Below are 12,457 nucleotides of genomic sequence, written 5' to 3' on the forward strand. Positions count from 1 at the left end.
ACTGAATAGAAATGTACACCACTGTCATGTGTGCCTGCTAATGCTGTTGCTGCCAGCAAGTCGTCCTCCATTCACTGTGTTGTTCTTGTGTGTGCATATGTTGTGGACGGATGAAGGAGTTAGGCAAATTGTCAGTGCATATGTTGATCTTCTATGAATTGGTGTGTTTGTGTGAGAGGTTCATACTTTGTGACTGCACACCACTAAAATCTACATTGTAGCGTTTGTCTACGTATAACGCAGGCTGAGTGGATGCAATGTGACAGTGTTTGTTTCCGTGTGCGTGTGCATAGCCTGGGCGCCTTTTGCCGCTGTTGGTTATGTAGAGCTCAGTATGAGTGAATGAGCGTGTGTGAGAGGCATCCTAAATGTACATACGTTTGTTTAGTGTGAACATGTAGACACGCATGTTGAATGCGAATAAAGGCTCAGTGGTCAGCGCACGGGTGTGAGAGAGAAACCGATATTAAAAATATTTGCCCCAGTCTGAACACAACTGTACAATAGATAAATCGATTGAGTTCAATGTGGAATTAATCATTATATGTCAGCATGTGGGAATTGATTGATACTTATTTCAAACTCTTTGAGAGTGTAAGTGGATGAGTGACTGTTCTCTGAGAGCGTTTGAGTGCAGGTATGAGCAGGATTGTGTGGAAGAGAGCTTGTGCCGCACTTCTTGTCGATGTGCGTGATGCAAAGTGCATGGGAGACATAACATGGGTGCTGTGTTATGATATTCATATGCTACTGCCCTGGAGGCAGTACACCATCACCCACTGATTCATTCTGTTATGAAGATGGTGCTCTTCCACCTCTTTTAAAGGGTTGTGTTGCCCTTTGGGCTTTGAAGAGGTACATTTTAGAGCCGGCATCTGCAGGTTTTGTTGGTTGGATCCCTGTTTGATGATCTAAACTCTCCTGTTGAAATGAAAAACTTGCATCCGGGAACTCCTACATAATAAGTGTACGATGAGCCTAGCATAATGTCATCTGATTGAAAAACAAAAGCTAACATTTACTGTACCTTGGTTATACAAAGTATCTGTGTATCATGGTTTTTATAATAATAGCTTCAGACTTTGCACGCTCTACCTATTTATGTTATGCCAACATCAGGCAATAATTAATTAGCACATGCAAGTTGGTTCGAGGTACTATCCAAAGCCCACCAAGATTTCCTCTAGGAGCGTTACTGCCATAATCCATACTGTTGCAAAAGATTGAAGGGTGCTGATAAACGTGCACCATGACCCAGCCTTGAAGCCGTCCCTCTTTCCTTGATTTTTATTAGTCTGCGGCTTTCTCCTGGGCTTCATGTTTCTGTCGTTGTTGTGAAGCATGGACCAACTAGTTTCCTGTTTGCTTCCAGTGTCTTTTTTGCAGTTATTTTTTTTTTTTTAGTTTTTGTCATGTGCATGTCTCTGCAGTGCGTGTCTCGCCCTTCTCCTACTCCCTTATATAGCTTTCTCCACCCCTCTTTCCTCCCATTGTCCTTTGTTGGTGCTTCCTCCAGCTGTCCGTTGCTGCTCCCATTGCTGTTCCCCACATCTGTCGTGTTTTTTCCCACGTCCCTCCTTCTGTCTGTTTTTGCTGCTCCCTCCTCTCCTGCACCTCCCGTTTGTGGCTTGTTTTGTTTGTCTTGAAATAATGCCCCCTTGGCCCTAAAAATAAAAAAAGCTAAATTCACCAAGCAAAACTGCTCCATCAGAGCTATTTGGCTTTGTTAATGTGTTTAAAGATGTTGCACAGCATTGCAAGCTGTTGTGAAACTTGGCTTAAAGTAAACAAAAAGAGCACAATGTCACGGTCAATGCTGGCCACACCATAGTGCGTTGTTTTAATTTATTTTAAGACATGCCACAATTAAAAAAAAAAAAACATTGACGGCACCAATAGGTCTTCCCTAGGTGAAACCTGTTGGCTTTGCCATTGCTTGTTCTCTTTACTGACTTTTATGTGCCGGTGTGGTATTGTCTTGTCTCTCCTTTGGAATATGTTTGTAGATGTTTGAGTGTCGGACACAGTATGTTAACCAATGGTTTTTACCAGTGTTCTACTTTTGTAAAATAGGTCCCCTGTCAGCGGTTGAGCGCCTCCTTCCTTTGAGGCTGAATTTATGGAATCTATTAGTTTCATCTTTTGTGCTTCCCTTCACTGGCATTGGCACTAGACACCTTGCGTTCCATAGTAAACATGTGTGTTCTTGTGTAAAATAGACAAGGCCAGTATTGTGAAAAGAAGCCTAATCTGTTTGCATCTTTTTTCTTGCATCTAGGCGCATGGGTATCGAGTTGGGAAAAGCTGTGGTGTACCAGGAGGATAATGGAGGTACGAGCAAATCATTCAACTAATACTTCTTTTCAACTTTGTGTTTTGAGTGCCTGTGAAAATAACCTATTGGCTGTACCAAGGACACTCCCTAAATCTGTAAAATAGACCAGTGAGTGCCCTAGCTTCTGAAAATCACGGATTTTAATCTATGGTCACTTAGTGTACTTTTAAATGGATACAAAAAGTTACAAATGGTACACAGTGCTACATAGTGCATGAGAATAAGGCAAATAATTGAGCGTTTTTGCCTGTCCCTGGCATTAACAGCTACTAAGTACCCTCCTCGTAGGTATTGGACCGAGCCATAAGGTAGGGTGCATTACAAGAGGGGATAAGACAAAGAAATTCAGTCAATGAGGGTATGGGTGACTTTCATCTTGTTTTGGAATTTGTATCTTGCTGTTCAGTTCTGGAAATGAGCCTTGCTCAATGATTTGTTTGAATAACCTTAGCAGATTATTATTATTATTATTATTATTATTAAAAGGTTGTAAGCAAGCGGACGTTTTACAGGTTACACCCACACACACTATTTTCCCCATTTGGACTACTAGCTGCTGGTTTTTCGACTCAGTGCAGTAAGACCTGCTAACCAGACTTCAGTGCCAGTGTTCTATCCCCTTACAAAGTATATGTTGAATTGACTATTCCCCCCCCCCCCCTCCCTCAATTGGCAAAGCTGACTTGCCGATCAGTCCCTAATGTATGGTACCAGGGGTACACAAGTCATGTTAGACAGATTGTTCCCACTCAGGACTGCAGCACTCGTTGTGCCACCCTGTCTGGGACAAAATAGCTCCCAGCCTGCCACTGCAGTCTGGAAGAGCAGTTTTCAACTGCTAGTTCAACTTTGCTATTTAGACAGATGTAAAGCCTCCCTTAACAATATATGTAAGTCACTCCTAAGGAAGGCCTATGGAGCCCTGAGGCAGGGAGCAATATATTATTAAGTAGGACATATGCTATTTAGGTCTCGCCTATGCAGCCTGCAAGGCAAAAAGACCTTTTGGGATCGCTTTGGCGTGCCGCCAAATGGCAGCAATTATCGCTCCCGCGAGTGAATCTCGCAGCCCGCCTCCTCCCTCCTGCTGCCATGCGCACCTCCCCCTGCTCCGGCACCCTGCTGCGCTTGTTTTACTTTGAGCGCGAGGCTTCAGTCGAGAACGTGCTGGCATAGCTTGTTGGCTATGCCAGTGCTTGCGTAATTTCTCTAAGTGTTTCGGGAATCATGTTCCATTATCAGGAGAAGTATTCCGTTATTTTTAGAAGTAAACAACATCAGACAAGTTTAAAAGCATTAATGGCTCATGATAGTGACTTTTCATGGGGGGGGCAGTCATTTCTCTTAGCGTCACAGAGGTCACGCCCCCACCATGATCTAATATTCACTTATTTCATCACAAACCAACAGCAAAACCTCCACTGGCAAAATATGTTGCTATTCATGGGTTCAATTTACCACAAAGGGCTGTCTTTTTCGTTGTGTAGACCCGGAGGAGATGTGGCTACTCCTTTAAAACATGTTTGCCATTCTTGAGGGATCTTATCTAAATAGAATTCTTCTGTGAAATGTTCTAGGTTTTATAAAACAAAACATGAAAGTAACGTTTCTACTTAAGTTTGTCTGGGGTCATAGTGCGCAGGTACCTCATCTTCCAAACACATTCTTCAAATAATTACCACCGCAGGGGAAGCACATTCATGAATGTTTAATTGTGCACCTGAAAGTTGTAAGTAAATGGTGGCATATCACACAGGTCACCCCTAGCTCTGAGGCAGCAGAGTGCTCTACAATGCATGAGCGGTTGGGAGGTGTACATGAAGTAGGGATTACACAAATACATTTTATGCCCATTACATTTCATATCTATTTTGGCAACAGGAGTTTACGTTTTGCCCAGAATTACATGATGTTGAGTCCAGGGCCCACGCCGGGATTCAAACCTTGGGTCAAAGGTTCCAAGGACAGAGGCCCTAGCTGCTAGGCCACATCTCCTCCCACTGTGTAACATGAAATGTCTTGCAAGGCCTGATTTCAAGTCTTCATCACGAATCGTGGATATAATCTCACAAATCCTGGTTTTAAATGTATGTATTGTTTGTCCTTCATTCGTTTTCCTGCTCGGGATTGGAATGCATGAATGCAGTTTGTGAATCACATGTCATAAAATCATGGCTTGTGGCATTTTTTTTTCCAGATTTCAGATGGGTTACGATAATAAATGCATCCCGAATAATATTGTTGTTGTGTATCCTTCTAAGACAGGGATATGTCCCTGTTTGTGATGTACCTAGACAAACCTTTATTTGGATAGCCCACCTGTACCAACATGCCTTTAAATTGGTCTTGCATGAAAATGCGGCCGTAGATTCATTATGAAAAATTACTGCCCGTTCTGTGTCGTGTTGTAGGATATTTCAATGTCTCAGGGTAATGTTACATGTTTGAAACCTACGTGGAGAGAATGGTTAATTTGGATATATATTTGTGCTTATGTTGATGTGATTCAAAGACCTGTTCTCTCTGAACTTTGGCGATCTTAACATCTACCTGCTATAAGATTGACTTTGAAAAATCTCTTTGAAATGTTTTTTGTCATTTCATGTTCTCTTGACTGGATGTTGCATCCCCCGAGACTGTCAGAAACCTAGTAATTGGCTGGAGGATAAATCCTAGTTCTGTAGTGGGAGAAGTTGGCCTGATATATGATGATCACTAGTTCTGGTGACCACCTTGTATCAGTCCAAACAACCCTCATGGTGATTGGTTGTAAGTCAACCTTATAGACCAGCTATCCTAGTGGTAGCGTGGACAAAGCAGTCTTAGCCTAAACTCTTTTGGCATGTGAAGCCAGTTGTATTACCATATGTAACCCCCTTGAACACCAAGTGAAAGGACACCACACAGGATATATATTCAAAATATATATGTATTTATGACTACAACTAGTCCCCTGAACTCTTTATGAGCTCAGAAGCAAACTCGTTAAAACAATTAAAATGATAAGTATACAAAAGTGGCACAAATATGGATAGGCCCGGGTGGCCCCTAAAATCATATACTAAAGAAGTGGTATAAGTACCACGAGTCGAAAGTAAGTAAGGCCTAGGGCCTTGGGAATCGCTGGGGCTATGCTGTACTAACGCAAGTTAGGGACTAGGAGGCCCACGGGATCTGGTTTGCAGTGCGCAAAGTTAGAAGCAGTTTACAATGAAGTCAATAGATGCATAAAAGTTAAAAAGGTGAAGGTAGGAAGTCTTCCGGTCAGTCTAGGACTTAACCCTTTGGAATCTGGACACTAGGAGTGTTAAACTACTCGGGGGCACCGGAGTGCCAGTGTTACCTCACCCACAGGAAGCTGGTGCAGTGGAGCCAAAGTGTGTCTGGATTCTGCACGAGTCCAGATGGAGCCTTGGAGTGTTGATGCTGCAGGCGACCTGATGTGAAGAGTTCCGGTGGATCCAAGGGTGGATCTGAAGAGGTGAAGACCTGGAAGCAGTGGGGACAATGTTCAGTCACTAGACAGTGACCGGCGAGGAACCAGAAAGGAACCAGGCGTTGTCGGGTGCCAACAGGTGATGTTGTTAAGCTTGTCTCTTCAGCAGCGTGGACTAGGCGACGATTACGACGACCAGGAGTCACTCACGAGCTGTCCCACGTAGGCTCTAGTTGAAGGCGGAGTCGGCTTCTTGATTGGAGCAAACAGGCCTTGGATAATGCAAGCCACGCAGGAAACAGAGAAGGCTTCTCACTCTAACCAGCAAGGTCAGAGGGGTTGCTGCTTTTGGGAGCAGCAAGAGCCAGTCTGGAGCAACCAGACCAGCGGTGGACAGTTGTCGTTTGGTCGCCAAAATGGCCACTAGCCAACGGACTAGCAACCGGATAGGCGCGTCGAGTGGAACAAAGCAAAAGGGCCCGTGCAGATTTCGTGAGAGCTGGAAGGCTGGTCCTTGGTGCAAATGTAGCTCGTTGGTGGGGCTTCTCAAGACCCCAAGCACAGTGATGAGGGTGCCTCAGGGGCTGCGCAGTCAGCTTCTCGTGGACTTTTCAAGAGGTCCGGTCCCACGTCTCAGGTCGCTTCCACTCGTCTCAGCTTAGCAGGGACTGTGGATCGGGCTGTTAGATGTCTGGGAGTCTGGTTCTTGTCAGGCTCTGGGCTCGGGCGGGAGGCGGCGGCTAAGCAGTTGTTGATCGCTGGATGGTGCCTGTGTTCACAGAGTGGCCACAAGGGAGATTCTTCAGTCTTCTGAGCAGCAGAACGTCGAAGGTCCAGAGTTTCTTCTTGTGTAGTCGAATTTCAGGGTAATCTGCCATCTTGGGGCTCAGCTCCTACTTTTAAGCCAAATCTAGGGGCTGGACTACCTACTAGGTCCCTCCTATGGGTGGGACCAGGAAGGAGGGTGGTTACACCCCCTTTCCTTTGTCCAGTTTCGCGCCAGAGCTGGGGCTGGAGTTCCCCAGCACCGGTTTGAACTGGCCTATGCACGGGGACACCTTGTGTGCCCCGGGCATGCCTGATTCTATTCAGCCCTACCTAACCAGATACACAAAATCCTGTCTGGGGTGGTGCTAGCACCTCCCAAAGCAGGAAACCCTTTGTACAAACCTCCCTCGCTGGAAGGACTCCCAGCAGCAGGAGGTCAGACTTGTGTCTGTGGTGGCAGCATCCATTTTGTGATGCTGAGGCTCTGTTTAACTTTAACCGGGGTTCAGGTTCTGTACATGTCGTGTCCCTCTAGAAGGGTGGAATGCTACCCCTGTCGCCAGAATAGGCGAGGGGGTAGTATTCCAATTCGTATGACACCTTACTCGACATGTTTTGATAATGTCAAACCAGAGTTAGCATTTAACCGCGGGGTTCATAATGCACTTGAGTATATGGTATGACACTATCAGGAAACAGCTAAAGGACATGGTTCTGAAAGCTGCAGACAGGCTCAGCTCATGCTAGAGCACCATCTCACACATAACCAAGCACTCTGCCTCCAGGATTGATAAGGCCTGCCATAGGAGTGACTTATAGGTTACTGTGTGTCCTTGTATGCGTTAGATATAGAGATACTATATCTAAAGCAAAGGGTGATTACACCACCTTGCCCCAGCTGAGTGATCAGCCAGTTGTGTCAAATAGTAAGGCCAGGCCAGGGGTGGCACAATACGTGCTGCAGCCCCTGGTAGGCCTTGGATGCACCTATGCCCTGGGTACCTAGAGTACACTGTACAGGGGCTCACAAGGTGATCCACGTTCCAATTGGTAAGGCACCTAAAGTGCCTAGGCATACATTTAGAGAGAGAACAGCAGGCTGTGGGTCTGATTCACAGGCCCACAGCCACATTAAGTGATAAACCAGTGAAGCAAAAAGCAAAAATTTGGGGTGACCATAGGATAGCAGACCCTACTCTCCTACATGTAGTAGGGGATCTCTGTGTATAGTCATAATCTAGTGAATCGTCCCGCTCATGAGTATGGACCCCGGAGCAATCAAAAATACTCTCTTAAGTTGTCAAAAAATGCAGACCTGCACAGACACTTGAGAGAATTTAAAGACAGATAATGCAGCCTATATCCACAGGCTACACTGTCCAGTACTTCAACTAGAAATTCCACCAAAACCACAAACAGCACAGCCTGTCCAGTTTTTCCCCACAGAGAAAACTTTTCCTTTTCTCACAAAAGCCTCTGAAATGATAGAGATGAAGGGAGAGGACAGATAAGCCCAATAGGCTGCCATTATGTGGCTCAGACAGGGATACTGAAAGTTTAAGAGAACTTTCCAGAACTTTCTCAGTATCCCAGAAGGCACAGCAGGTCCCTTTTACTTTCAGTTCTTTTTTCCGGCTCCTGCTAGCAGGACCCTGGAGCATTGAGCTCTCCCTTTTTTGGGTTTATTAAGAATTTTTGCACTTTTTAAGTGTTTAAGTGTTTTCACACAACGTATTTTGGTGCCCTCTTCCTTTTTCTTTCATCTGAGCACTCTATTTTGATCAAATATGCCTGCATTATTTGATAAATGCCCGGAGTGCTCTAGGAAGAAAGCCAAGTCGGATCCACATGTACTGTGTATCCTATGTCTCCCCTCTTCTCATTTACCTGAGAAGTGTGAGATCTGCCAGTCTTTCACCACCAGGACCCTGAGAGACAGAAGGAAGATCAGGTTCCAGGGACTGGAAGAAAGAAGGCTGCAGAGTCAAGGTGGGTCTGGAAAGGCTGGATCTGCTCCACCTGCACGTGCTGAGGCCTTGGGGGGGACCCCCAGCGTCAAGAAGGCCAGAAAGCGTCGCCGTTCTCCGTCGACGTCGATAGCATAGACGGCGTCGAGAGGCATGACTGAGGTTTGTTCCCTTTCTCCCCAGGGCTCTGGGTCGAGACGACGTCGACGCTCGACGTCGAAGGGACTGACGAGACCACCGTCGAGATCGCCACCGAAGACTTCATCATCTTCGTCATCTTCCTCTTCGTCGTCGTCGACTCGTCGACATCGACAAGACTCCAGCTGGCGTCGTCGACTCGAAGGTCAGCGTCGAGAAGGAGGTCACCGAGGTCGAAGCGGAGAAGGCGTTTGACGTCAAGGAGACAATCATTAGCGTCGAGACTGAGAAGCCCGTCGTCGAGGCGTAGGTCGTCGACGTCGAAACGGCGTTCGTCGACGCCAAGGAGGCGTTCTTCGACGCCGAGGAGGCGCTCGGCGCCGAAAAGGAAGAGATCTTACTCCAGGAGGCGTTCTGGAGAAAGGAGTCCTTCCAGGTCATCTGGGGCAAGACGCCGACGTCTGTCACTGACAGGGGGCGCTGCCTCTCGATCGCCTACGCCCAGGAAGAAGACGACTGAGACACCGGGCTCGGTGTACCTTGAGCTGTACTCGGCTCATAAGCCGAGGTCGCCTAGTCCTCACCCTCTACTGCCGAAGGATCCGCCGCCGCGCACTCCTTCGCATCCTCCTCTTCCGGTTATTCCGCCACAGTTGCCTCCTCCTGTGCCTCCACGTACACCGCCACGGTTACCTCCTCCGGTGCCGCCACGTGCACTACCACCACGGCCTCCAAGGTCGACTTCACTGCCGCACCTTCCGACGCCGCCTAAGGGGGCACCTCGGACGAGGTCCCCGGTCAGGCCACCACCGCAGGTTCCACCACCGGATGCTCCTCAGGCACCCGCGGGACGCCCAAGGCCTAGAAGACACAGATCTCGCTCCGGACGGAGAGGGAGATCCAGAAGTCGCCGTCTATCATCGACAAGATCCAGACAACGCCATAGGAGGGGTCGGTCTCGGTACAGCACGGGGTCGTCCAGTGCGAGGGACTATTCTCCGACCTTATCTGAATCCTCTCAGACGAGGATATCCCTGGTGGACGACGTGGTGTCCTTTCAGGAGGTCTTGCTGAGGGGGCTAACAAGCTGGGTATCACGCTGACGGTGCCCACGCCCTCTGTCATCTTTGAGACGCTTCACAAGAAACACCTGTCTCCGCCTCTATTGCCCTTGGTTCCGGGGTTAGTGGAACCAGCAATGGAGCTCTTTCTCACTCCGGCAGTGACGAAGGCAGCCCCCTCAAGGCTACAGAAAAAGTACAAGGCACCTGATACGGACCCGGCTATCCTCCGGATGGATCCCATGCCGGATTCCGTGATAGTGACGGCGGCGAGAAAGCAGCACGCCACCACTCCATCGTCGAATGTGCCTCAGGACAAGGAGAGTCGCTGGTTGGACTCAGCGGGCAGGAAGGTATGCTGGACGGCCGCTACCTCCATGAAGGCTGCTAGCGCTTCAACACTGTTGGAGAAGAAAGAGGACTTTATGGAGATCCTGAACGAGGGGAAGCTGGTGTCAAATCAGCTCATCCGTGCTGCTGCGGACTCGTCACTCCTGGCAGCCCATGGTTACTGCCATGGTTTCAACCAGAGGCGTCACGCTTGGCTTAGGTTGACATCGTTAAAGCCCGAGGCCCAGCAGAGGGTGGCCAATCTGCCCTTCTCGGGGGAGACCCTCTTCGGAAAGCACACTGATGATGAGATGGCCCTCATGAAGGCGGAGGCAGAGACTGATAGCGGTGGGCTTGTAGAAGCCCAAGGAACAAAAGAAAAACTACCGCCCGTTCCAAAGACTGTACGGGAGGCAAGGTAGAGGGCGAGGACAGCAGTCTGAACAGCAACAACAGCAGCAATTCCAGAGGAAGCCCTTCCAGAAGCGTCAGAAGAGCAGGGGTGGTCAGCAATCTGCCACCACGTCCAAAGGCCCGGCCGGGTCTCGGCCCTGAGCGGGTACTTCCCCGTCATCCGTTACCCTCTCCGGTGGGGGGAAGCGTTCAATATTTTCTGGCAGAATGGAGAAAAATTACTCAGGAGAAGTGGGTGCTGAATATTGTTTGCAATGGATACAGTCTTCAGTTCATCAGCCCGCCTCCGGCAATTCCACTGGTCAGCTCGCAGTTTAAACTGCACGAGCTCTGGGCGGAGGCCGATACCCTGTTAAGGAAAAGGGCTATAGAAGACGTCCCTCTGTCTCAAAGGGGAAGAGGTCTGTACTCGCGGTTCTTTCTGGTTCGCAAGAAGGACAAGAACGAGTTCAGGCCCATTCTGGATTTGCGACAAGCAAACAAGTGGATTTGCAGAGAGAAATTTCACATGCTGTCGTTGCATCAGATTTACCCTCCGCTGCAACAGGGAGACTGGCTATGAGCTATAGACCTACAGGATGCGTACTTCCAGGTGCCCTTTGCACAGAAACACAGGAAGTTCCTGCGATTCCAAGTCTGCGCCAATCATTATCAGTACACAGTACTACCATTCGGGCTGAAGTCTGCGCCCAGGACGTTTTCGAAGTGTATGGCAGTGGTAGCGGCACACCTGAGGAAGTACAGGGTGTTTGTCTACCCGTACCTGGACGATTGGTTGATCAAGGCCTCCTTCTTCTCGGAAGCTCAAGCACACTTCCGGAAGACGTGCGTTCTCTTGAACAAACTGGGGTTGCACATCAACATGTCCAAGTCTGTCCCGACTCCGGTCCAGTGCATTCAGTACTTGGGAGCCTCCTTCAACACACTGTCGGCGAGCGTGTCTCCTTCGGAGGAAAGACGATTATCACTCCTTCGGAAGGCTCAGGCTCTTATGACCGCTCCATCTACAACAGTGAGGACAGTGTCTTCTGTACTGGGGTCGATGTCCTCTTGTATCTTCCTCATGCCACACGCATGGCTGCACATGAAACCGCTGCAGGAGTGCTTGGAGGATCAATGGGATCAGAGGAAAGGGTCTTGGGACGACAAGATACGACTGTCTCGGCATGCTCTTCAGTCTCTGAAATGGTGGTGTTCAGCGGAGAATCTCCTCAGAGGGGTTCCCTTCCACAAGGACATTCCGACACAGACTATCATGACGGATGCGTCTCTTCACGGCTGGGGGGCGCATTCCGGAGACTTACAGATTCAAGGAACGTGGTCCCCGACGGAGTCCACGTATCATATCAATTTTCTGGAACTCAGAGCTGTTCATTTGGCACCGAAGGCCTTTCATCCGTACTTCCAGACCAATTCTCTGCTTGTACAGACGGACAATACGACCACGATGAATTACCTCAACAAGCAGGGGGGTTCGAGATCGCGCACCCTGTCGCAGGAGGCGCAGGTGATCTGGCACTGGCTGCTAGCCAGAGGACTGACTGCTACATATCTGCCAGGTGTGCAGAATGTTCAGGCGGACGCACTGAGCAGACTGATTCAGGAAAACCACGAATGGGTCATAAACAACTAAGTTCTAGGAGAAGTCTTCGCAAGGTTTTGGACTCCAGGCCTAGGTCTGTTCGCCACCGCTGAAAACAGCTAAAGCCGAGACTTCGCCTCAAGGTACTACCAGCAGGGGACGCTGGGGAATGCGCTATGGATCAACTGGTCGAACAGCTTTCTTACGCTTTTCCACCCATTCCCCTGATTCCGGCGGTGCTCATCAAGCTGTCCCAGTCCAGGGCGCGGATGATCCGGATTGCCCCGGAATGGCCTAGGCAGTGGTGGTTCATGGACCTGCTTCACCAGTCTCTCCTTCCTCACATATGGCTTCCGTGCCGGCCGCACCTTCTCATGAAGTTCGGGGGCAGATGGTGCACCCCAACCTCTCGTCTTTGAGTTTGGC

The 12,457-nt window shown here is 48.8% G+C and overlaps 1 protein-coding gene across 2 annotated transcripts in view; it reads left to right on the forward strand.

The window, feature by feature from the left end:
* Positions 1–12,457, forward strand: part of PRPSAP1 (phosphoribosyl pyrophosphate synthetase associated protein 1) — a 252,270-nt gene that overhangs the window by 91,851 nt on the left and 147,962 nt on the right. For both annotated transcript variants that reach the window (XM_086930696.1, XM_086930697.1), the window contains exon 2: positions 2,279–2,331. In XM_086930696.1, the coding sequence (XP_086786822.1) occupies positions 2,279–2,331 (53 nt within the window). The remainder of the gene's footprint in view (positions 1–2,278; positions 2,332–12,457) is intronic.

This window comes from Lissotriton vulgaris, chromosome 7, assembly GCF_964263255.1.
Source record: "Lissotriton vulgaris chromosome 7, aLisVul1.2, whole genome shotgun sequence".
NCBI lineage: Eukaryota > Metazoa > Chordata > Amphibia > Caudata > Salamandridae > Lissotriton > Lissotriton vulgaris.